Below are 25676 nucleotides of genomic sequence, written 5' to 3'. Positions count from 1 at the left end.
ACAGAGGTAACCTGTTCATTAATCCATCCCGGCTGTCTTCCTTCCCTTCCCTGCATCACGTTTCCTCTCCCCGACAGGTGCTCCTGGGTCTACGTCCTAACTAAACTGCTTGCACACACATCCTTTTCGCCAGGTCTGATTCTGGGGGAGACCCAGCCTAAGACACTCATGGACCCTCATGTTTGTGCCAATAGCAGACTGGGAGGCACTTATGAACCACATTCTGAAAAATGCTCTAGTTCTGATACCTGAATAAGATGACTCTTGGTTGGAAGATCACATATTAATAGATGTTCAACTTGGCATCTGCTTTATTTTTTAAAGCTGTGTGATGGCCAAATTTGCAGTGGTGCTTCTTGTGCTTTCCCTTTGCCATCATCCAAATAATGCAAAAGGGACACACACGTATTTGTTTTCAGTCCTGTGCTTTATTTTTAATACTGTGTAAATAAACACAAAATGACAAACAGGTGTATGTTTACTAAACGTTGCGCTTGGTTGTATGACCTTACACAGTGTGTCATATTTCAGCCTGTAATCGTGTTCTGTTGGTGCATAATTCTGTAACTTTTAGGATACAATTCATCTTCGAGCTGTATCATCCACCCTTTAGCAAAAACCCAGAGTACTCACACTTGCAAAAGTTTGTTTGGGGAGCATTTGAGCCACACTGGCTGGAGTTTCGGGATATTTTTGGAAACATCAAAAACAGAGAATAAGGCATGGAGAGGATTTTCTTTTCGCATTCATAAAACGCATGCAGGGTATAAATCTAGCATACCACAACTATAGTTATTACAAGTTTAAGCATTGGACTCAGTATGCATATTTATAAAAATTATTGAGTAGTACTGATTCTTTCTAAAATTCACTTTTTAACTATGGAAAGTCAATTGCTAAGTCCTGTGAACAGCATTCAGTACCACTTCCAGGGTTTTTTTTTTTTTCTTGTCATTTTTTCAGTGCAAGGTAAACTGGAGAGAAAAATTAAGTGGGCCCCTTTGCTAACAACCTTAAATTTCTTAATTCATATAAATGCAGACAAGTATAACAGCCTGAGATCTTTTGTTGGATGGCTTTCAGTTAATGGGACTCAACATTCTTACAGATTCAACATCTGGATTCCTGTTCAAGCTGTTGTGAGGGGTATTTACTGCACGTTCTTTTAGGGCTCACTCTCAATGGATGCTTTTGAATTTGGTGATTTAAGTGAGATGACTCAAGGGAATTTTTTGTTTTTTATATTTTTGTGAATCAATGATGCTCTCTGAAGGGATGAAGATTTTCATGTAGATGAAGAAATGTCATCTCAGTGTAATACCCTGGTAACACTTGCCCCCGAGAGGGAGGGGCCTGGCATCGTGAGCCGTGCCTTGGTGATGAGAAATTTCCATTTTTCCACCCGAACTCTTCCCTCTTGATGAATGTTTTAATACTAAGAAGTGACTTTTCCATTTTATAAAGTAAAATCATTGTCCACCCACCCCCAGGTTTTGAATACAGACTGTCAGCACTGTCCTCTCTACATAAGACTACACACTTAAGTATGAAGCACAAATGAGAATATGATCAAACATGCATTTTGTCTTGTTGCTCTGTTGATCTTTGCCAGCTGAAACATACAGCTCTTCATCCATCTTGGATTCCAGAGAAAGCGAAACACTTCATGAGTTGTAAAACTCATCAACTTTACTGAGGGGTGGAGTAAGAGAATCTAATTTAAGATCCAAATCATCATCTGTAATCCATTTTAAAATGAAATTCTTTTAAAAGAAATCCCATCTTTATCTTTTCTTATGGAAAAGGGGAACAGAATTGGTAAGTAAGATATTGCCCCCTGTCAAAAATTGTCTACGTATAGAAGGTATCCAGGTTGTCTGATGACATCATTGAAGGAATAAGGAGAAGAGCAGTATTCATTCTTTTTCCAAACTTACTGTAGGTTTCAGCAATGCCCTTTTGTAGGCAGCAACCTGAGTATTGGTCTCTCTTCAAGGGAGACATAGCCTAAGAATCATTTACTAAATAGTTCCATAAATCTGGAATGTGCTCATATTATTTTGCCATTAGGATGGAAACTTAACTAAGTGTATGTTGAAATATTAAAATGAACTCATTCATTTTCTCTTTTTCCTTGGCTCTTATTTTCTGAGCTATTTAGGGAAATGTCAATGCTTGAGAGTAAAGCAAAGTGGGCAAAGATCCAACGGATTAAATTTAGTCCCTGTGGATGTCTTCCTACCATAAAATATTTCCAAGTTAGTTAACTAAATTAATTGAACATGCAGTTACGAAGTGGAATTCTCCAAGGAATTGGTAGCAGAGGCCTGGTGTGTTATGCTTACTCTTCTGACCTGGGTTTTTCATTTACATTGTAGGTTGGCTTCAGCGAAGTGAAGTCAGCCTGGCCTTTAATCCATTGCTGGCCTTTCTTCCATTTCTTGGAGAGTTATCACTGATGAGAGATTGTCCATGCAGAAATTATTCTGTGCATATGCGTGTGTGCATGTGTGTGCACGCGCACACACACACACACACACACACACACACCAAACTCTAGACAGTTTTTTCGTGTGTGTGTCTGTGTGTGTGTGTGTGTGTGTGTGTGTGTGTGTGAGAGAGAGAGAGAGAGAGAGAGAGAGAGAGAGAGAGAGAGAGAGAAATATATCTGATTTCAGTTTCCATGGAAATGGGCTAAATAAGGACTTTAACAGACAGCAGTATGAGTGCAACTTCTTTGCTATTCCCAGCTCAGAACTATTGAGACAAAATCTGAAATCATTCCAGTCCTTTACATTACGAGATCAGTATTGTAATTTGGTACCTGTGACATATAATTTTGGATTCAAACTTTCTTTGTAGCAGTGATAATCATGCATCCATTCAGTTAACCCTGTGAAATAAACTAAAAATGAAAACCCACCCACCACCCACCAACAATTGATTTGACAGCACACGCATGTATATACTGCTTTGTTATTCCTATCTCAGGCTTTTCTCCTCCCTCCGCATACAGGTATTGACCTATAACTAGTACACCCAGCATTTCCTCTGTCCTCAGCCCTAAATGCCTGTGGAAGACCAGACTAGAGAAAAGAGAGGCCAAACATATTTTCGTTAGGCTTCTGTTGGCTTCCTTTAAGCCTAGACATGTAGGTACATAGGGTGCTTCCTGCTACAATTTCATTCCCCTGTTTGTGATTATATATTAAACTAAAGCCAGGAAACTGGGTTTTCTTTTCTTTCTTCAGAGATGGGGATGTAACATTGTGCCCATTAAGCCAGAGAAGGCACCATACGCAAGGTTTTATAAAAAGACATCTGCTACCAAACAAACAAAACACCCAAACCTCTGTCTGTAAGACATGAACTCATACACACTTTTTTGATTGCTCATCTGGAAAAAAGTAAAACAACATAATGAACACATAATATTTCGTGTTAAAGAACACTGAGATAGCTGGATGTAAAAAAAGAAAAAGGAAAAAATAGTAAAACTGAAGATACTCCCCTGGCCCACTTCCATTTCACTCTTTGGTGTGTGTCTATCAGAAGATTAGAAAACTATGGAAAAGTGAAGGCAATAAGCACGAAATCTTCTTTACACTTGAAATTTGATATCTAGTTTGAAAATAGGATGCTTTATTGGAAGATGGGAATTTAATATGAAAGGATAGTTAACTAAGGATTTGATGTATTTGACGAGCCATTTCCCAGGTTTAGCGTGCTTAAGTGGCTTGGGGGCTTCTACAGTCTATAAATTCCACGTGCAAGCCTGAAATATTGCCCTCTGGTGAAAGCTGGTCAGATGGAGAGTAACTGTGGGATTGCCAATCATCAGTGGGATAGTTTTCCCTGCTGATTTTGTTTTTGTGTGGGTGTGGGATGACGTAAATACATATTTTAGGTGTCAGAGAAACTCAAGTGGTACAAAATATAGGACTTTTTTTTTTCCTGAAAGAGTTCGACATTTTAAAAATTACATTCATTTTCCTTAAAACATCTTTAAAATGTCTTGACTTTTGGTAAAAGGTATAGTTTATTAATGCTCCTTGATGGACAAGTGTTTTAACTCTTTGTGGGAAATGTTTCTGGGCAAGTTTTTGGTTCAGTCCACTTGAGCAGCTGCTGCCTGTCGTGGATAAAAGTGGTGTCAAGCTCTGGGTGCAACTGCAGTGTCTTTCCCTGTAGGGTTTCATGTTTATCTGTCTCAAAACTGACCAAGCTGAACTAATTACATGCTCTAGGATTTGGATGTTCCTTCTTAATTTAGAAATAATTTCTAATTCCCAGAATCACCTATTAGCTAGTACTGTGTTTCCGCGAAAATAAGACCTAGCCAGACAATCAGCTCTAATGTGGCTTTTGGAGCAAAAATTAATATAAAACCTGGTCTTATTTTACATTATATATTATACTATATTTTACGATATAAGACCTGGTCTTATAGTAAATTAAGACAGGGTCTTATATTAATTTTTGCCCCAAAAGATGCATTAGAGCTCATTGTCTGGCTAGGTCTTATTTTCAGGGAAACATGGTATGAAGAAATCCAACTAAAATACTAGGAAACATGACATAATGTTGGGGTCCTTTTTGGAGAAATGGATTGAGATTTCTGAATACTGTATTAGTGATTAATCTGATTCACAAGATGTGATCTTATGATCAATTGCTATGGATACAACTTAAAAATTCATTGTGATTTAGCCCCAAACTTTACAAAATAATATGCAATTTCAGGAATGTCTTTCACTGGTGATGACAATAAGAGAGGGACCACATTTTGCTTATTTAAACTATTTTCTGTCTAGGGTGAGGATGTCTTCCAACATCACTAAATATTTGGACTCTCTTCCCTTTTGTCACCCACAAAAATTGGACTACTAAAGGAACATTTAACTGTTATGACTATTTCTTTGTTAATAATTGTTGGCAAGGGTTATCTTTGATGTTAAAAAAAAAAAACTAACTGCATTGGCTATCTAGACACACTTTTTACAGCTTTGAAACATTTGTACATTTAGAAGAATGAGGGAAATTTGACCAAGGAACTCTTAAACCCAAGGTGAAACTTTTCTTATTAGGGCCTAGTGTTCAATAATTGTGCTCACAGCTTCTAAGCTGGAGTAAATACACAGCCAAGAGTAGGTGGTTGAGTTACGGGATCACAGACAATACAAATAGAACTTGAATGTGTTTTCACCAAATTACTAAGATGGAATTATGGGTTGAGAATTGAAAAGAAAATGTGGGGTCCTTTTTATTCAAAACAGTACAGATTCAGGCTCCATAGCTTTATCTTATAGAGATTCCTGAGCAACTCCAGTATCCTCAACTCATAATTTCAGTCATTCCACACAGTTGCACCTTCCCATTAATTACTTTTCGCCTGCCACACTCTGTCTAGATTTTAGGAACTGTGCTAGGGCCCCTCTCCCCAACTCTTCTTAATGTCCACTCCGTGTGTGTGTGTGTGTGTGTAAGTTTCTGGTCTTGGGTAGTTGTGTTACTTGAGTGACTTTTCTCCCAAACTGATGTTTCCTGTCACCAGGCTTCCTTGGATGGCACCTTCTTTCCTTGAGGTGGATGAAAGGCACTGGCTTTCCCATCAAACTCATGCTAGAGATAAATGGACAATGGCCGCTCCTTCTTAAGACTGGAGGTTGGCAAGATGGAGTGACCATCTGCCGTGTCCTTCTTTCTTCCTTCCCACTCCTTTTCCCCTTGTTGGGATCACAAAGGAAAAATTCTTGATAAATTTCCACAATTCCAGACCTTGGGACAGAAATCTGTGGTTTTGGGTCTTTGCTATTTTTACTTTGTCTTAGAAAATTCCCTCAGATGCAGTTTCCCACTATAAAACTGGTAGTTAGCAATTTGTAAATTCCAAGAAACATTCACTTCCCCAGGTTTTTCTTAAAAGTGTACTGTTTGGTTTCATCCCTACACAGACTACCCTCCAAATCCTTACCATCCCACGAACGTCCCACGCCGTCCACTGTGCCCACCTTAATGTTAGGCACACCACCACATTCTCTTTGCCTCATGTTTTCCCGTAGACGAGGCTTTGGCCTCCCAGGGTGAATTAGAGTGTGTAGGAAACACAGGAGAGGAATTGCCCCAATTTCCAATTCTGGGTTTGCTGACTTAAGAGTAGGTAGTTTGATTCTAAAATCTAATTGCTGGTTTCTGTGAACCAATTTTTCTATTTTTTTTCAGGGGTCTTAAAAGGCTCAGTTAAATGATTTCCAGAAAACATATAGCAGACTCATAAAGCCTCTTGAGACCTAAATTCCTTTTCACTCAAAAATCTTAAACCACTTATTTTGTGTGTAGAGGTTGTTCAACTAAAGGAACAAATGTCTATTAAGCTAAAAAAGTGTCCTGTTTGTCTAGTTTCAGACATGCTCATAGAGATCATATAGGAAGAGAAGATAATATTTGTTACGATTTTCTGCAGATAGATGATGCAAAACCCTGTAGAACCACAGGGCTGGGCATGCTAAGACATTTTGAATGTGTCTGAAATGTGTGAGGTATGTTGTAAAAGGTAGTGTGTGTGCGTGTGTGTGTGTTATGTGCATGCATGCATGCGTTTATGTGTACGTGTTATAGGTGTGTTGAGTGTACATGCATTGTGTGCACGCACGTGTGTGTACGTGTGTGACGCAGAGCTGATGCATCATTACCCGTTTTGACCAGTCATCCATGGTCCTGGAAGACATCATGGGACCTGCCTTGGTGACTAGACGGGGCAAAGGCGATTTTGGCAGGATATTCATTTAAAGAATAAAGATCTGAAAGTCTGAGCCAAATGTATTGAAGGTTTACCCTGGAAATTAAGTACATTGTTTTGCCAGAGAGAATCATATGGGTTTTCCCAAGGAGGAGCCTGGAATGGGTAATGGAAATGGGCCAAGTCTTTGCCATTTTGTAGGAATTAAGCAAAGCACTTTATCAATCTCAGTGAACAAAGTCTTCAAACTTCCCATCAGATGCTACAAAGTGGGACTAACTTCGTCCATCTCAGTAGAAGGCTTCCCTTGTCAGGTCTGGGCAGAGGGGGATGTAAATGGCAGTGTTGAGCAGCCAGTGCCTCCTTATGCTTCAGGAAAAGCCAAGCAGTGGTTCCCCCAGCTTTACCTTTAGGAAAACCCAGGTGCATTCCATGGTACCTAAAGTTATACCAGAAAAAGCATAACCAACATGTACAAACAGAGGCATTTATTCTCCAATTTCCCCCATCAATGTACACTGTATCGAGCTTATGGCTAGGAGTCAAGAGAACTGGGCTTCTATGTGCATATCTGTGTCCAAGACACACCTGTCCTTAAATGTCACCATATGTCCATGGCCATGATTTCCTATCTGCCTACCACAAATATTATCAAGATGAATGAGACACCTTCTCTCTCTCTGTGTTGGAGACTCAGCTGCTGTGTGCGTGCGCATGCCTAGTATAGACATCTCAGAATAGGGCTTACCTGGGAGCAGCCCTTCCAAGGACGTGGTATGTGGCTGCCGCACAGCATATGCCTGTCTCACTTGGAAACAGGCTGCTCTGCTCCTGGTTCTTTAACAGGGTCCACTTCCTTATGTTGGCGTTGCTGAATGAGGCACCCCCCACGTGGTGACTGTAATTTTGAGGCTATGTATACTTCGTTGCTACAGTGAGAATGTGGTAGCAACCTGGTATTCTTTCTCCTCTCAAGAGCCCAGTACAGAGGGATCCTTTCCACAGTCCTGTCCTGGAGACTGTGTTTAGCTTGCGCTGGAACATAAAGTGGACAATGAAAATATTTTTGCCGAATAAATAAATGAATGAGGAATAAAGGAATGGAAATAGGCACTTGGCTGGGCATGAAGTTTGGGCTCCTTAGAGAAAAGATGGTGGAGAAATTGTTGATTGCCCATTAGCCAAAATGAGGACACCAGGATCACACTCCCAATGAGGTCTTTATTATGTTAGGACAGTGGTTCTTCACCCTTTTTAGGTCACAGACCTCTTTTGGAATCTGATGACAACTGTGAACTCTCTCTTTAGGAAAATGCACATATTGAACATATATACACATTTTTGCATATAGTTTAATTTTAGGGAGTTCAGAGTCCTGCCCTCCCACCGACTCATTCATGGCCCCCAGATTAAGACCCTATGTAGATATATAGAAGTTGGCAGTAAAGTGGCAGAATGGAGAAAGGACTGAGGCTAGGAACTAGGAGACTTCATTTATTGTTCTGTCTCTGCTTCTAACTACCTCTGTGCATGTAATTCCCTTCTCCGGTTTCAGTTTTCTAACGGGGCGGGGGGGATAAGCTTAATTCTGTCCAAAGATTCATCTGGTGTCAGCATTCTGGAAGGAGAAGAGGCTGGCACATTTCACAGGCACAGCATTCCTTCCACCGAGGTTCCTCTGTGGGTTGCCTGCTTGGTACTCATTTTTCTTCGTTCTTGGAAAAGAAGCCTTCTTTCCCCACTAGGTAGGCTCTTCCGAACTCTTGGGGTACTAATGTTACTCTAACTTGAAGATCTGCACAGAGGCCATAGCTCTCTAGGGTCCCCTCACTCCCTCTTCCTTGCATGGCGCCCTCATAGATGTCAAAGAGGAAGACTTCAAACAAGTCACCTGGGCAGAAGGGGGGCAGGTGAGAGGCAGGCCAGGGAGGATATCCTGACGCTACCTATTCAGGTGACTGGATTTTAGCTCATTCACTTTCCTCCTTGCTTTCTCCTGGACTGGCATGACACAGAAATAAAGAGTTTTAACCACCATGGGGAGGAACTCTGCAATGTGCTGGCTGAAGCCATTCCCAACTATTTGCCAGAGATTCCAGTAGTAGTAATTCAATTCTTTCCATCCTGTTGCAGCTTTCCTGTGCTTTTCAAAAATAAGAACTTTGTTTTCAAATACCTGGTGCTTTTTATGTAGCACAAACTTAAAAGCAAAGTATCCAAAAGGAATGTTCAAATGTCTTCAGACAAGCCAGGCATAGTAATTAAATAGTAAGTGCTCTCCCCTCCCCTCCTGTCTCCCATCCCCAAGGGCCTGTATCCCATTCTTTCAAGGATTACAATCCAACACCAACATCCAGGGCTCATGCCCCCTTTATAATTGCCCTACTAAGTGATGATCTAGCCAAATTTTGAATCTCCTAAAATGGCCAGGACAACATGGCATCTTTATATAGCCCTAGTCTTGGGCCCAAATCTGCAATAATCGACTTCTCTGTAGGTTACACCCTGAGCCCTACTGTGAGATAGACAAATTACAAATAATAATGTCTTGAGTTCCTTTTCTACGCCAGGCCTTGTTACGAGTGCTTTCGAAACACCATCTCACGTAAGCCTTACAGTAAAACTGCAGTGTCACTCAAGTGTAGGCTCTCCAAGGGCACATACTTTTTATCTGATTTGTTCACTGCTGTCCCCAGTCTCTAGAACAGTATCTGGGTGATATTAGGCACTCAGTAAGTATTTGCTGAATTTAAAATCCCCATTTTACAGATGAGAAAACAGATTCACAGAGGTCAAACACTACGACAAGCTGCAGGGCTACTTTAATAGGATCCAAAGGAATAAAGCCATTATGAGGAGGATACCATTTGTGTCCAAAAGGCTCTGCCTCGTGCCACACCCCCAAGGCAGCTGCCCAGCCAACCTGTTCTTGAGATAGGCACAGCCAAGCTCCACTGCTGGGGCTGGAGGAAAGTGGTGTTATGATCGCAGAATACCACTCAGAACAATTGGGTGGTGGTTAGTTAAAATACGAGAGTTATCAAGGGCCTTGTTTAGAGCAGTATATTGCATAAATAACTGTAGCCATGGAGGATGGCATTGGGTTCTCTCACTTTTGACTGAAAATTGAAGGGGTAACAATGGTAGGAAAGGCGGGAGCAAAGGAAGCAAACCCCACAAACCAAACCATAGCAAAACAAAAGCCAAAACACCAAACCAAACCAGAACTTATGAGTTGGAACAATGGAGAGGGAGTTTCATGAGGGTTTGTCTTATTTATTGAATTTTTTTGTGGAACAAATGTACTTACTCCTTTTAGCTTGAAGAGCCCTTATGCTGCTTATTGGACCATTACTGTAGGACTAAACAATAATTCCCCATTTCAAGTATCATTTTCTTTCTTGTGAATTTATATCTTCTGCTGCGTTCCCCTCAATGAGAGAAAATCACCCTTACCCTGACTTTTATTTTTTTCCTTATGAATGGTCAAGAAAGCCCAAGTATCACAGTTTTTTTTTTTAAGTTGACCAGGAAAAATGTTTTTGATGAATGGCAGGTTTTCTTTGGTAAACAAAGAAGAAACACCAACTCAAGACCAACCAAATAAGTAAGTTTCTTTGGTAAAGTGAACATTAATGTCTTGGTTGGAATTAATTGAAAAATAAAACTTTTGCAAGTGTTTGCTAGGATCGTTCCTTCCCTCTGTGTAGCAATTGAAAAAGTAAAACTTTATGAAGTAAAGACAAATTTTATAGGGATGTGATTCTGAGTTACTTCAAAAGTCTTCTCCATGGTGGGGCTCAACGGGCTAAACCAGCGCTGTCAGAGCAATAATCAGTAATCAGTATTAACAAATAATAATGATCTAACAATAAATAATAAGTAAGAAATCTTGGCATGCAGAGTCCCCCAGTAAAAAAAAATCCATTCCACAGTCAGAATTCCGTAAGCCTTGATTTCAAGTGTTGAAAAGAGAAGTTGACAAGGTTGAAAATGCCCTTCATTGAAAAATACAATATCCCAAGGAATACAGAGACTCAGTCAAGTTGGAAAACTACTATCTCTCATAAAACAAAGTTCCACAGTAAGTCATTCGGGTTGACCAAATCGAATGATTATCTCAACAAAATCCATTTAATTGGTGCGCACGTTGTATAAGTTTTGTGGAGTCACTTAAACCCGAGGTGCCCCACAGGACCGACACTAAATCAATGGCTGATGTAGAACACACTGTTCAGAAAATGATTTAGCAACATATGATTTAAGAATAAAACCAATCCTCTCTTCAGCTGTGTTTTATAAATAGTAGCCTAGTTGCAGGACCCTTGGAGAGAGAATTGATCGCAGATCTATTATGTGAAGTTGCCCTTTTTCGAGGACTGTACTTGTCCTCAGATTAAAGCTCATTATCTTCTAGTTGAGTGCATAACGCATTGGTATGATCACTTAGTGTGTCTGCAGGAGAGTTTGAACAAGTGGATAACGCACGAGCTATGATCCCCTGCACATGTATTTAGAACTGTGTGAACAACAGTACATGAAATAGAAAGCACAGGTTTGCACTTGGTGTGGTTACATCGGAATCATTTGGGCATTTTTGCTGTTTGGAAAGACAATGGCAAACCTAAATCCCAAACAGTTACTCAGACGTTAAAAAAAAAAAAGTCTGCCTTGTGGCCAATAAAGTCCTATGTTCCTTCCTTGGAAATGTACTTTGAAGGGAGTAATAGCCCTCTTATGAGAAAGTCTAAAATTGGCCTGCCCTGTCTTAGGCATGCTAAAATGATGGAAACCTTCTAGTGGTGTGACCCTGTGTGAGTTGCTGTATTCTCCTAGGTCTCGGTGGCCTCCTCTGCGGAGGATGGGGAAGTGCACAGTACATCCGCTAAGGTCCAGAAAGGTAAGGTGCTTTTGGGAAATGCTTACCACTAGATGTCTAAATAAGCTACATCTCTAAAAGGGAAAAGTGCTGCAGACATTTGCCTCAAATGTGACCAGCTGTTAGCTTCATTTTTATAGACTTAAAGAAATGCAGGGGTCTAGGACACCATACATAGCCTCTTCAGATCAAACCATTTCTGTTTCGATTCTGCAAGTCAAAAGTATAAACATCAAGGCTCACTGACGTGCAGAAGGGCCGTGCAGTGAAGTAGAGGGGCACCAACAAAGGTGTGTGTGTGTGTGGGGGCAGGGCGGTGCAGGAAGATGAGAGTGCAGCCAGCTCAGCAGGAAAGTGTGACTGTCATCATTGATTTGTATTGGTGATTACATCTTCCAGTCATTCCATCTATCACCCTTTCAGCCCTTTATCCCCCTGCCTGCACTTTTACAAAATTTCTCAGTTTCAGGACTTGCGCCCACCAAAGAACTTTCTTTTCTCCTCTGTGTCTCTGAGCAGGCATGTTTCATAGCGAAGGCAGATTGGCACTACAAATTGGAAGCTACGGCAAATAACCATTTCAGTGTTCATTTCTCCTTCCTCAGCTAGGCATGGGCAGATTTTCTTTCTGGGCATCCACGCAGAAAATGCATTTAGGGCCAAACCACAAACCGCTGTACCAGCTGGCTATTTTTTTGTTAAAATGGAAACACTGTCTCCGGTTTCAAGTAGACACCTGCTTTTCCTCCATGGTGCCAGGTATTTGGGTTTAGCTCTGTGGATTTCGGTACTCAGAGCCTCCTGCCAAGAGCTGTAACTAATAAAGCAGATCCATTTGGTGACAAGCAGTAAGATACTCCAAAATAGCATTGCCCAACTCTGCAAATCTGGAGCTGTCATTGGTTTAAAGGTATAGTAACCAAACCGTACAAATGTGAAAAGTGTATTAATGGGGGGATATGATAAACTTATTCTAGACAGCAAAAACTGCCTCACCTGGGTGAAGGTAGGGGTGACTCAGTTTTAGTCCAGGGGTGATGGCCACTCCATGTGTCTGCGGCTGACATTCTGGCTTGCTTTTGCTGGCCAGAACTTTCACAAGCATCTCCTTGGGGTGTTGGGGAGCTAGATGAGATGGCTGAAACCTCAAACCATAGACCCTGCCTGGAGCTACTGCTTTGCAGAAGTTCTGGAAGCCTTCCTGTTTGAACAATGCTTAAAGCTATTTCTGACTTGGCAGCTGACCTTTCAATCAGTAGGTTTTTGTCACAATACCAGCAACATCTGCAGTGTGGATACAATAGGATTCTGCTCGCTCATAAGCTTCTCCTATGTGATCTTAATTTAAGAGACTCTACGTCTCGTGTGTGTGTGTGTGTGTGTGTGTGTGTGTGTGTGTGAATTCTTTCTGATAACCTTTTGTTTTAAAGATTGAAAATATGCAATGCCCATTCCCCCCTTATCCTTTACTCTTTGTTTTGGCAATGCCTGTTTCTTATCCTTAAAAGAGAAAGAAAATCTTTAAATTTCTCTCATGAACATAATCTCTTTGCTTTTGATAAGACCTAGGGTGAAAATATAACGGGCAGACATGATCAATCACACTGTTGTGATTTGGTCCACCACCCGGGTACTGTCAATGTCCACCATTTCTACGCACTCAATTTCCTCCCGGTTTTCGGGATTTTTCTTCTCTTTCCTTTTTTTCTTAGAGGGTGGCAGGAAAGTCAGTATCACAGGTAAAATGGCAAAGCAGTGAAAGAAGGTGACAAATGCTATTAAAAACAAGCACCTGAACAGTGTACAGGTCAGATTTGAAGGCACAGCTGCGAGAGGAATCAGACCAACAGTATAGCAGAGGTAACTCTGTAAAATAGCTACCCCATGCACTTCCAGGGCGTTTTTTACCCATTTAGTTCTGGTGAAGTCCTTGCCCAGAACAAATGTGGATAACAGTGGAGCACAATTGTCAATGGTGTAGTTAATGCCATAAATTAAGCAGAGCACAGAAATGCAGTCCAGTTCTACTTTCCATAATGTCATGAAACCGATAACTCCAAACTCCACGGACACAACCGTTAGAGTGAGCCAGACATTAATCAGAGAATCTGCCACCAGGAATGCCGAGAAGAAGAGCAGGAACAAAGCACTGATGCAGGAGTTGTGCAGGGGGGCTCCCAGAGAGGAGGCATATCGATCCATGTACACGAAGGATGGGTTGAAGACAATGAACTTCACCTTGGAGGTGACAGAAAGTCTCCTCAGGGTCTCCAGGAGACCATAGAGTTCTTCTCTGTTCGTTTCCATGGTCTTGGCCACCAGAAACATTCTGGAGGCCACTACATCGACCTCATCATTGTACTTTTTAGAGAAGATGATGTCCTCTTGAAAATGCGAAAATTGGGGGGCTTTCAGGAAGGAATTCCTCAACATGTCTGTGAAATTTTTCTTAGGCAAGCCAGTGGACACATTGAGTTTCCGAAGGTAATTTAAATAGCTCTCGAACCAGGATATCCGCACAAACCCCTTGGTGTATTCTAGCACGTCTTCTTGGACACTAGTGTTCCAGTATTCTATGGACTCATATATATAAAACCCAATCACCGGACTATAGTTGCTAAAGTACTTTTGCTGGGCAGTAGTGTACTCAATAGTTTGTGTCGCTGTCGCTACGATGTTACTAAGGTCTGACCCTTCACTGACCTGCAGATAGCCCATTAAGGCAAAGGAAATATAAATAAGGTAAAAGAGAACTACAAAAGGCTTGACATAGGTGTTGGTTATCCAGTCACAGTAACAGCGTTTGAGGAAACATACCAATAGGTGACTCTCGTAAGTGTTTGCTTCCTCCCCGTCGCTTGTGTCCTCGCTGAATCTGGCTGTCAGGAGAAACCTGTACCATGCCGGCTTCTCCTGCAATGCCTCGGGCTTTGGGACTTTTCTACAGAAGATACTATGCTGGTAATTGTTTTCTATGTAACCAGTGAATACCAGGCTGGAACCATAAAACGAGAGTACATAGAGGTAGTTGAAGAAGATTGCAATACAGGAATTGCAGCAGAAAATCCTGGCTGCCTCAATGTTCGTGAAAGGGCTGGCACCTATGCCAAAGGTGACCAGGTACATGGCAGTGGTGAGAGAAAAGGAGAGCATGGAGTCTGCATAGACTGCTGCAGTTCTCTCTTTAACATGTTGGTCTTCTCTAGTTTTCCTCCAGGAGGATAACATTTCAAAAGTCCCATATAATCCATGACCTGAGGGGGCAGAAAAAGACCAAATCAAAAGTTTAAAAGACTAATCTCTTTAAAGAGAGGAATTACGTTGGTCATGGGAAACTTACTGGGTCAAGGGAAATATAACCAGCCCTAGTGGTGACAGGTGTCAGTTAAATGCCAACGATTTCTCCTGTAGAGAGAGAAGCCCGTGCTTTGGTGGATTATACATGTTAATGGATAGTTATGGAAAGGGCAGGTAGAGGAGCTAAGATCTTCATGGTCCTTTCTGGCTTAAGAAAGCTGGGTGGACTTTTGCCTATAGAAAGCCGAGTAGACTTGTGCCTATGTCTCTTGGGGTTTATATACATCGATAGCTTAGGGTTGTTGGTGCAGTTTGCAGAGTATCTGTTTCCCTTGGTTGGTGGAACAGTTCAGAGAACATGTCTGGCCACTCATCATTTGCACGAATGTGGCTGCAGGTCAGCACAGAGGAAGGCAGTGGACAGAGGGTTCTGAGTTACGTCTCATCACCTCATTTAAGTCTGGTCAAGTGGAGGGCTTTAGGGAGAAAGAGGCACTGTATTTAATTTGAGCCTTGACAGGAACCTAAATCACAGCCTCTTTGCTTTTCTTCCTTAAGTATCAGTGCAGGAAGCAGTAAATCTGAGAAATAGACAGAAGCAAAATAAGTAGGAACAAGTTGGAGTAAACAGAAAAATTCAAAGCAGGAACAAGATTCAGATGAACTCGCCCTGCAGTTGATAAAAATTCAAATTCAGGTTAAAGGTTTAGGGCTTGTATTTTGTCTTCAGAGATCTTTGACCAATTTTGGTTGTTCATAGATGTAGCAAGCAGGCAGCGATTCTGCACTGTTTGGCAATGGCCTCTGAGGGCGACAGCCAGATCGGTCACCTCTTTCCTTAACTACTTAGTGCCTTTGCCTCCTGGGTTAGTATTCCAGTAACACTGGAATCGCAGAGGTACAGGACATATTTTGACTCCATTCTCCTGCCTGAGACCAGATCTAGCGTGACTTCTCTCCCCTCTCCTGGTTGGAGCCAGACACTTACCCGATGGGCCTCCCTCCCTGGGTTTCCAGGCCACTGCAACATTGAAAAGCCCACCAAAGTGACCAACTGTGGCTTTCAATAACCCCCGTCTTGGCCCTGGGATCAGCAGATCTCATTTTCTGCTTCTATGCCTTGGCATAGGCAGTCCCATTACTGAGGATAATAAAATCTTTACCCTGTGGTACAATAGTCTTGTTTTTAAAAAGGAATTTAAAAATCTCCAGCCAAGCATAATGCTGAGTGAAGTGAGTCACTGTTATCTTGTGTATACAATAACTGAGTCCTCATCTTCCCTCGTGTCCAGGCTGGTATTTATATCCTTATTGTGAAATCTTGGCCTCCCACCTGAATGCCCATTTGATAGTTATTATATGGGCCTGTTTCCTCTGAGGGATTTGGCATTTATCTTAATTTACTAGGCATCATTTTATAGCCACTTTCAGAGGTCAGGTCAAGACTGTCAATTTGATAACTAGCACCGTGGCCTCTATTAAATTGGAGGCACCTAAACTCCTCAGATATGAAGTAAAAAGTACACTCACTGACTGGCATCCTATTGTTAATTATGTTTTAGATAGCTAATGTCTAGTCTCAGGAGGGGGAACTATTAAATTTGTTTCCGCTGTGTTTTCACGAAGGACCAACCAACCTTTGGTTAAAAGTAACTGATCCCTTGACAATGAGGGTAAAAGGAGGATTAATATCTCTGAAGCGCCTGCAACCTGGGGAAACAATATTGACCATTTATTTCATCTGGAACCATGTAGAATAGTTCTGATGGGCAAAACACAATTTAGGGTTTCACTGAAAATGGCAAATGGATTTTTTTAACAGTATTTACTTGTTAGAAACAACAGTTTTAAAACAGGACTTTAGTACTGAATCATTAAATATGGTAAGAAAATAAGGATGCATATGACAGGATTAGAATTAGTCATATAGTAGAATTTAAAATAAATCTGTTTTGCAGTCCTGTTTTTACATCGGTGTAATGTTTTACATGATCTGACCCTGATTCTAGTTGGAAAACAGTAAGAATCCATTTCTTATCTTGCTGTTGAATAACCTTAGAAGCTAATTGAGAAAAGGAATTTGAATTAACAGAGCTATTAGGTGAAAAGAGTGAGGCTTGAGGATCCAGAATGAAAATAATCAAACTCAAGGAAAGGTGGAAGTAGGCTGTTTACTTGTCTCTTGAGTTCTGTTGCTGCGTTTTAAACACCTTGTCCTATAGTTTGATTATTTTTATTGAGTCCTGGCTCTTTTCACATATGCACTTGGTTTTGGGGGTAGTTCCAGAGAGAATTCTGATTTTATTCTTAGGGGCTGTTGGAAACAGTGCGTTTCCTTCATTCGCCTCGTTACAGGGGTACGTGTGCAGACACTCAGAGGCCAGAAGAGGAGGAGGCCCCGAGGGAGAATCCGTTCTACTGTTCAGTTAGCATTTGTTGCTACCCATCATTGACCTTGCCTTCAAAGCCCCTCCCCTCAGTCCTGATAGGCCAGGATTGTGGTTTGTCAAGCGACACCTCAATAACAGATGCCTTACGCTACACCCCAAATTGGAGTTGTGTAGCGTTTTCAAAGAGCTACAGGGACAACTGCCTACACCATAACTGGGCCTCCTTCCTGAAGCTCAGGTTATCAAGGGAGGGATGGATGCCAAGTGGGTGCCTCCCAGGGATTAATAGCCTGGAGTACCTAGCGGACACTAGACCTGATTCACAGAAGGGTATGTATGTTGAAGAGGTCGGTCTGTTACCATAAAGGAAAGCTAAATGGCAGGGCCCCCGTTTCCTGGTCTGGACTCAAGAGCCTTGGCACATGAGGAATGCCCTCCACCTTGGGATGCCTTCCCTGTCCACAATGATAGGTGAATTCCCTTTGGATTTGGCCTTCAAGGGTATCATTTTAAATGCAAATGCCTCTGGGACACGTCTTCTGAAGCAGCTTCCCTTAGGTCTCGGGCATGGCACAGACAGTAGAGATGAGGAGGCAGTGAGGAAGGAATCCTAGATCGGTGGATTTCCCAGGGACAGGCTCTTTCACAATTTTCCCTCCAGCCAGCCCGGGCCTTGTCTTTTACAGCCACTTCAGAAAATGGGCCAGTGGAAATCAAGGAAAAGCAGGGAAGAAAGATTTAGGTAGGTTCTGTTCCTCTCCGCTTTCCTCTCTCGGCAGTTGCTTTCCTTCCTTAGCATCACCATCATCCATCGCTCCTTTAACTTTGGGGCTGAGACCCAGCAAGCAGGACTCAGAGGCAAATCTTATAGATGTAGGCAGATACTGCAGGTGGACTGAAGGTACATTTCAGAGGTTTGGCTAATGTTTCCCCCATGTTTAAAAGGTGCTTTGAAAGCAAAAGTATTGCTGTTTGTTTTGCATTCTAGTTATTAAGCATTCTCTATGAAGTTAGAGCTCTGTAAGCTTCCCTGTGAAATCTGACCAAAGGGGCTGTGGCATTGGCACAAAGCATCACTCTGGCATGGGACCATTTTCCATCTCCATTGTTCTAAGCCTGTTCACTAGGACACCCTGGTAGCAGCGCTCATGCGGGAAGCTACCTAAACAGGACGTTACAAACAGATATAGCCCTTCGTGACCAGAGACCCTGTGGTGGCAATGGGAGCCAGGGCTCATCATCAGACAGGCAGGTCCACAGCTCACGACCTGGAAGTAAAAGACCATATCATAGTGAGCATGCCAGGAACTGACCAGTATCCCAGGTTGTTCCCTCGCTTATAGCCAAAGGGGACTGTTACACAACACACACTGATTCTGTCAAATTCTGGAGAGAAAGAAGCTTTTAAAGTATTCACTTGTCTGTTAAAAGCACATTCACAATGTTTGTTTCTATTTTGATTCATTACATGCCTGTATAGTTACATGCATGTCAGTATGTGTGGGACACACACACAGGTCCGAGTTCTGATTATTCATGAGTGAATGCTTTGAGGCAATGCGGGCTTTTATCCAGGTCCTGGGATAAGGACAGTAGAGCTCTTCACCAATGTTCAGACACAGTTTGTACCAGGAGTGCAATTTCAATTTTATTAGCAGTAGACTTTGGGACCGTCATCCAGTAAAATCAAATACAAAAGGATTTAGGCTAATAATTTTTCTTCTTTTCCAAAGACTTTTATATCTTTATGTGCAGTTAACTTTCAGGCTTTGGAGCCAATGAAGAGAAAAAGCAGCACAGATGATAAATAACACTCATGGTGGAAAAGTTTCAACTGGTTAGTCCTCCAGTCATTTAGGGTGAGTCTCAGGAACACTCACAGATTAATTCTCACTCTCAACCAGGCCCTTTTCTGGGGCCTGACCAAAGCCTTCAGGGTTGTTTATAATCCACTAACACAGGAATCTGCTAACAAATAGTTGAGAGTTAACCTAACTTTACCCGGTAGATGTACTTCTAGAAAGTTGTTCATAAAGTGAATCATATTTGAAATGTATTTAATGGTTTTACTATCAGAGGCAGTCTAGGTGCTTTGCTGATTTTTTGGTCAATGAACAATCACAGGGAAATTGATCTACTTTGTACATCTGGATTTTGTAAGACAGACTTTTCTTCAGTCCCAGATTCTCCTGCCTTCCTCAGCACTCGCAGCCACAGCTCAGAGGCTCATGTGTGTGGGCACACCTCACATTTTAATCCTTTCTACTAGCAAGATTTCCTCATCCTGAGTTCCTAAAAGTAAGGAATAGGGAGGGTTTGGTGGTGGATGATTTTCAGTTTCAATGAGAAAAAATGTAATATTGAGAGACCACGAAGCTTGGGCAGTGCCAAATGTCATATGTGGAAGTAAAATGACTACATTCTTCTAGAAAATTCATAGAGTATAATGAATGCATGAGCAAAACCTGCTTAAAACATATTTTATTCTTAGACGAGCTTTACTAAGTAGCTCTTGTTTATAAAATGCTTTTCTTTGACATCCACATAAATTTATGATTTTTTTTGAGAAGAAATTTAAAGTGTATATATGTCTGTGTTGAGAACATCTATTTTCAGGGGGAAGTTCATTAATTGGGTTACATTTACACTTTGCCAGTTATAAATATTTACTTTCTATGCTGAATTGTTTGGTTTATCACAGCCTGTTTTGTCTCACACTTAAGAGTGAGAGTAAAGATGGACTCTGCTTAAGTTAAGACAGATGTTCACATCAGGGCAAATACACACATCTTATTCTTTCTACTGGAGACTTGTCACATTTTGGTCATTCTAATGGCAACACTGGGTTTTAATCTGAGAGATGATTTTCTTTCACTAGAGGGTTACAAATAAGAGTCCAAGAAATGAATTTGCTAATTGCTCTTTCTTGTTTAAAAACAAGGCATTTAGATACTGTGTGTGTGTATGCTCTGTATAAAATCAGTATGTACAAATGTGGCCCATAATATATGCCATGGCCATTGTGTAATATCTTTTCATATAGAAGACATATGTAATATATAAATATATGTACATATGGCATATCCTATTCAAACATATTTTATATATTTCCATATAAAATGTGTGAATATATACTATATAATATATAAATATATAGTATTTATATTCAAACATTTAAACAATATACACTACATATTATAAACACATAAAATACATATGTACACATGCACTTATTGCATAATGTATCATATTGCATATGATGTATGACATACCTAATGTGATACATGATATACTGTGCACCCAGATTACTTACACACATGCACGTACACACACACAGAAACACAAACCCCAACATGATGACGAGCAGGCTGATATGAAATTTATTTCATTGGTGAGGAAAAGAAATGTCAGCGCCACAACACCAGTCAGTATAGAGAAGGGGCTAGACTCCCTCTCTTAGGTCCTGCTACATTTTGGTTCTGGGCTGGTGAAGTAGCCTAGGTGAAACATAGGGTGTCCTTGACAATGACTAGGAATCTACCAGTGTTGGGAACTTCTGTAGGCCCATCTGGTCAAGACTACCCAGCCCCAGCAGTGCCTTTCTGAGATGCTTGACCAAAGGCCACACCAAGCCAGGTGTTTCTCCTCAGTGTTTAATTTTACCAGCTCAGTGTCCTGATGTTGCCTCCTGCCGCCTGACCTTTGTGGAATATGCCACTCTCCCGTTGCCTAAACTAGGTGGCTAGACCACCCCGTGTATATGTTGGAGGCCTGGGGCAAAGAGGAGGCACCCCCGCGTTCCTCTCCCTAACTGAGCTCTGCCTTCCTGGACCTGCGCCTCTAGTCCTGGTCTTGTCTTCCTTTATGGTGAAGAACAGAACAACCAAACATGTTTCGTTTCATCTCCCCAATCCTGTTTCTCCCCACCCACCCCCTTACTGTATGTAATATGATTGGTAGAACATAAGAATAAAAGGCTGAGAACTATTCACAAAAGTAGATTACACAATCTCCTTGGAAATTAGTCCCCTTACAAATAAGATTTTCAGGAAAACAACTTGGAAAATATTGTATGGAATTATCCCTTATTTTAAATCAGATGTAAACCAAAATGGGAACAACAAAATACCTATGAACCAGTTTGTTCCCCTAGAATCTACTGAACCCATTAGTGATTTATATCTAAGAAGAGTATTTCCACAACACTCTAATACTCAGATACTTCTACTGTTACCATGCAGATTATCATGTTGTTGCACACAACGGACTCCTACAAGAATGTATTAGGTTGAACCATAAGAAATGACCGCTTTTGTAGTTAAAAAATAATCTGATATTGGTACCAATTTTGTAGGACAAAAAGGGTTGAATACTGGCAATTTCATATGGTTTGAACTTTTATTATTATCTGGCTGACCCCCCCCCACCCGCCCCATTGTTTCTCATGACTTTGGAAATATACCAGAATACTTTCAGGTTTGTTTAAGTTTAGAGCAAAAATAACTGTGTTCCAATTTTTCAGTTAGAACTACATTTCTTGCGCAAGAACTTTCAGTCCTTTATAAGCCTGAGCTCCATATACTAGTAGCATCATATTCCAGGTGGCATCAAACGAGAACAAATTCTTGGAGAACTGAATCTGATCTTCTGGTTTCTGCTAAATACAGATAATCTTAGAATATATATCTGAAAGAAGCCAAGCATCCCGGCTATGATTTTCCTCCCAGCACTTAATCACATCCTTTCTTCCTTTCCCATCTTTGAATATGAGAGACCTGTCTGGATAATTCAGAAGGAAGACAGCATGCTGGATCTGGCATTTGACCTTCTCAAAATCCCAAACATTTGAAAGGGCTTGAAGAATATTGTTTTCTAAAGAATATTTTTTCGTCTCATCTGATCTCTATGACTCTTGTATCTTGATAAGTGCAAAGTAACACTTGTAAATTAGATTACCATATATAAACTAATATCTTAACTATCACCACAACTTCAATTCTCCCCTTTTAGCTGGTTAGAATATACATGAAGCAACAAACCTTCCAGATGAAGAAGGAAGAAAACCTTCCTTCTGTTCCCCTCTATATTCTCCAAAATTCCATTCCTTTCCTGATTTGTGTCTGATCAGCAGAGCTGTGGAAATATTAAGCCTGTAAGGAAAGTTTGCACGTACAAACCCTATGCTAATTTCTTAAATCATACCCAACTGTAGGACAATGGTGTAAATCCTCATCCTTTAAAGGAAATTCCATAATGGGTTAAAGTGATGAGGATCATATGTTTACAAATGGCAGTTCAAGAATCTTAATACCTGATATCAATATAGTTTGGAAATAAAGGCTATTACTTTATGCATAAGGGGTATGGATGAAATAAACTCCTCTCCAAACTATAGTAACTAAAAAATGCCAATGAGCATTTATAATGTAGACCTTTAAGGATTTCAGCTCTAAATACACTTATCTGACTCATATGGACAGGGGTTTTGGCAGAAATGGGATTGTCTAATATGCATGACACTGATTAAAACCATTCTAAATCATGATGTATCTATGCTTACATCATTGCCAAAATGATTCAGCTGTGTAGGATATAGTCTTATTGCCAGAGATGTCATGTATCATCTTGGCTAGAAACACAGTCACATCCCATTATGGCGAAGTCTCAGAGTTTAATCCAAATTCTTTCCTATTCTGGAATTTTGTCAGGTTAATACTGCTTGACACATGTGGTCTTAAATTTTTCCATTCTAAATCCACTGCCATCTTGGCATTTGGCTGGATCTGGCCTTACGTGACCGGCATCACACTGAGAATGTTGTTTGTTGAATTTAAAGTCTATAATGTTTATCGCATTATAGACCTATTGCCAGCTAAGGAAATGTCTGTATTAGAGACTTCTTCTGAGATACATTTCCTTCTGACTGAGGCCATACATTTAAAATATTTTATTTGATATTGTATTTATATAACATAGAAAATCAAGAAGTTTTGATTAAATTTGCTCCATTTAAGCGTAGCCATTTTGTGTTATAGACAAATGTAAAAACTGGACAGTTTATTGACTCATAGTGCAAAACCCTTAGCACTGTATTTCTTCTTGTTCATTTGAAATATTTATTGGCCTTTTAGGACTGGTCATCAAAAAAACCAGAATTAAACATTGGCCCTGAACGCAACATTTACAAACGTGCTCTTGCTTCTATTTTATTTTATAATCAAACTCTGAGAATGAAGAGTTTATCTGAGAAATACAGAAGGGCAACAACCATCCTAAATCCAGGCACCGTTGGCTTTATGAGCCTATTAAGCACCCATTACATGGTGCAAAGTATTTATTGCAAATGGGCCCTAGCTACTAACGCATAGCTTCCTTTCATGTTGTGACTAAGTAATTTGAGATCTCTTTGGGCTGAAAATGTACAGAAAGGTTGCACACTGACTGTCAGCAGGGAAAACTGCCATCAAATCAATGCCTGTAACATTCCTCACAAATTGCAAACAAGGGAGTATCGGGCACCTGCAGTGCGTGGTCTCTTTCATCACAAATGCCAGATTTTTCTGAATTGAACTCTGACGTCAAGTTCAGTGATAGTCTCTGCAGAGTTGTGGCACTACTATTTCTGGATTTGTTCTTTTTTTTTTCTTTTTTTTTTTTTTAAAGACATTCCCCTGCTAACAGCATCTTTCCATCTCTAATATCAGTCCCTGCACCAGTACTATCTAGTACCCTCCTCTTTATTTATGGTGACTTTTACTTACGATATTTAAAGCTTCTCTAAAAAGTACAAAAACCAGTTTTAAGGAATTTTAAATATTGTAATTTATTTTACTTAATACAATTAATTGAAAGATGTTTTGAACATTTAACTTCATTCTACTTAGTGAAATTGATTTTTTAGTGAAATGACTTTTAAGAAGTTTTTGAATATTACTATTTTATATTCCTTAAAATTAATATTTAAAAGCTCTAAATATGGTAATGTTATTTTACTTAGTGCAATTCGTTTTCAGGGAGTTTTAAATATTGTATCATACTTTGAGCTCACTGGTTACTACCTAGGGTATCATAAAACCAGAAACAACAGTCCTTTTTCTAATCCTGATACCCTTTTCTTCCTCACCTTAAGAACTTTACAGTTTCCCTTCAGTTCACCACCCTTTTCTTATTCCTGTTTCTCTTCCCCCTTCCCTGCAAGAACAATCACGACAACAACAACAACAGAAAATGCTGTATTTTTAAAATGAAAAGCTAAAAAAAAAAATAAAAAAAAAACCCAAAACCAAGCCCGGTGACTAATCGTGAGCAAAACATCTTAATTTAAATCTTGACTCAAGCCTTTGTGGAAGCTACTAATACCCAGTTCCCCTGTCCTTCCTCTTCAAGGAACAGCCCTGGATTCCATAATTGATGCCCAGGTCTTGGGCTTATTTTAAAGAGGCAAATTATGCTGCCTTCTTCACAGACCGAATCAGGAGGAAGGGCAGCAACCTCTTTCTCTGTGGTGTTCAGCAGTGATGCGGAAAGCGACCTGGGAAATCCGCAGCTGGCTCGTCCCTCCACAGTGCCCCACTTTTTTACAAAAGCTACTAGTCTATGTTCATCACCAGCTCTGAATTCCCGCAGGCCACAGAGTATCGCAAGCAGCATGCAGTTCTGTGGCCTCGTAGTCACGCCAGCCCTGCTTATCATAACTTTAACCATAATGCAGCTGAGATTTCCCAAGTAAATTCTTCTCTGCTGCCGCCCGCCCCCCAAACAGGGCAATAAGGCATACTCATGAACTCAACCATAGTTATTTCTCAGTCAACGAAAAGTGCCACTTCATTTGTCATGTCAGTATCTGATTCCAAATGACATTTTAATTTCGCTAACGGAATTGATGAGACATTGCCACAGAAAGGGGGGAAAGCTAACCATGTGAATCCTTGGCCTGTAAGAACCATCAGGCTTGCTGGGCTGCCATCTTCAATAGCAGATGGACAGGGTAACTGATATTATACGATGACCACTATGGCTTTATTTTGAGCATGATCTCTAGCAGGGAAATTCCTGCAGCCCCTGAGAGAGAATATAGTGGTGGAATTCTCACATCATCATTTTAAAACATTCTCCTGAGTTCATAGAAAGGACAGGGGAAAGTCCTATTTATGTCTCACTGTTGCTTTCAAAGTTCTTGTACATGTATTATATCCTTTTGTGTGATTGTTCAAATCCACTCTACCCATAGGGTGGGGAAACTGAGGGCAGCAGACATTGTCAGCACTCAACCCATGTGCCCTCCCATTCACCATTCTGGAGCTCACTTCCTACTACCAATCCCGGTAACTGGAGGGATTGCTCCAGCTGCAGGAATGTGCTCAGTCCTGCC

General features: G+C 40.7%; 1 protein-coding gene across 2 annotated transcripts in view; it reads right to left on the bottom strand.

The window, feature by feature from the left end:
• Positions 1 to 408: 408 nt before the first annotated feature.
• The window catches only part of PTCHD1 (patched domain containing 1), a 64300-nt gene continuing 39032 nt past the window's right edge, over positions 409 to 25676 (bottom strand). For both annotated transcript variants that reach the window (XM_074323202.2, XM_019713810.3), the window contains one exon: positions 409 to 14872. In XM_074323202.2, coding sequence (XP_074179303.1) covers positions 13218 to 14872 — 1655 coding nt within the window. In that variant the 3' untranslated portion in view covers positions 409 to 13217. The remainder of the gene's footprint in view (positions 14873 to 25676) is intronic.

The sequence above is a fragment of the Rhinolophus sinicus genome, chromosome 18, assembly GCF_057876585.1.
Source record: "Rhinolophus sinicus isolate RSI-liver-muscle chromosome 18, RSI-T2T, whole genome shotgun sequence".
NCBI lineage: Eukaryota > Metazoa > Chordata > Mammalia > Chiroptera > Rhinolophidae > Rhinolophus > Rhinolophus sinicus.
The sequence above is the reverse complement of the archived record's forward strand: the minus strand, read 5'-3'. Positions and strand labels throughout refer to the sequence as shown.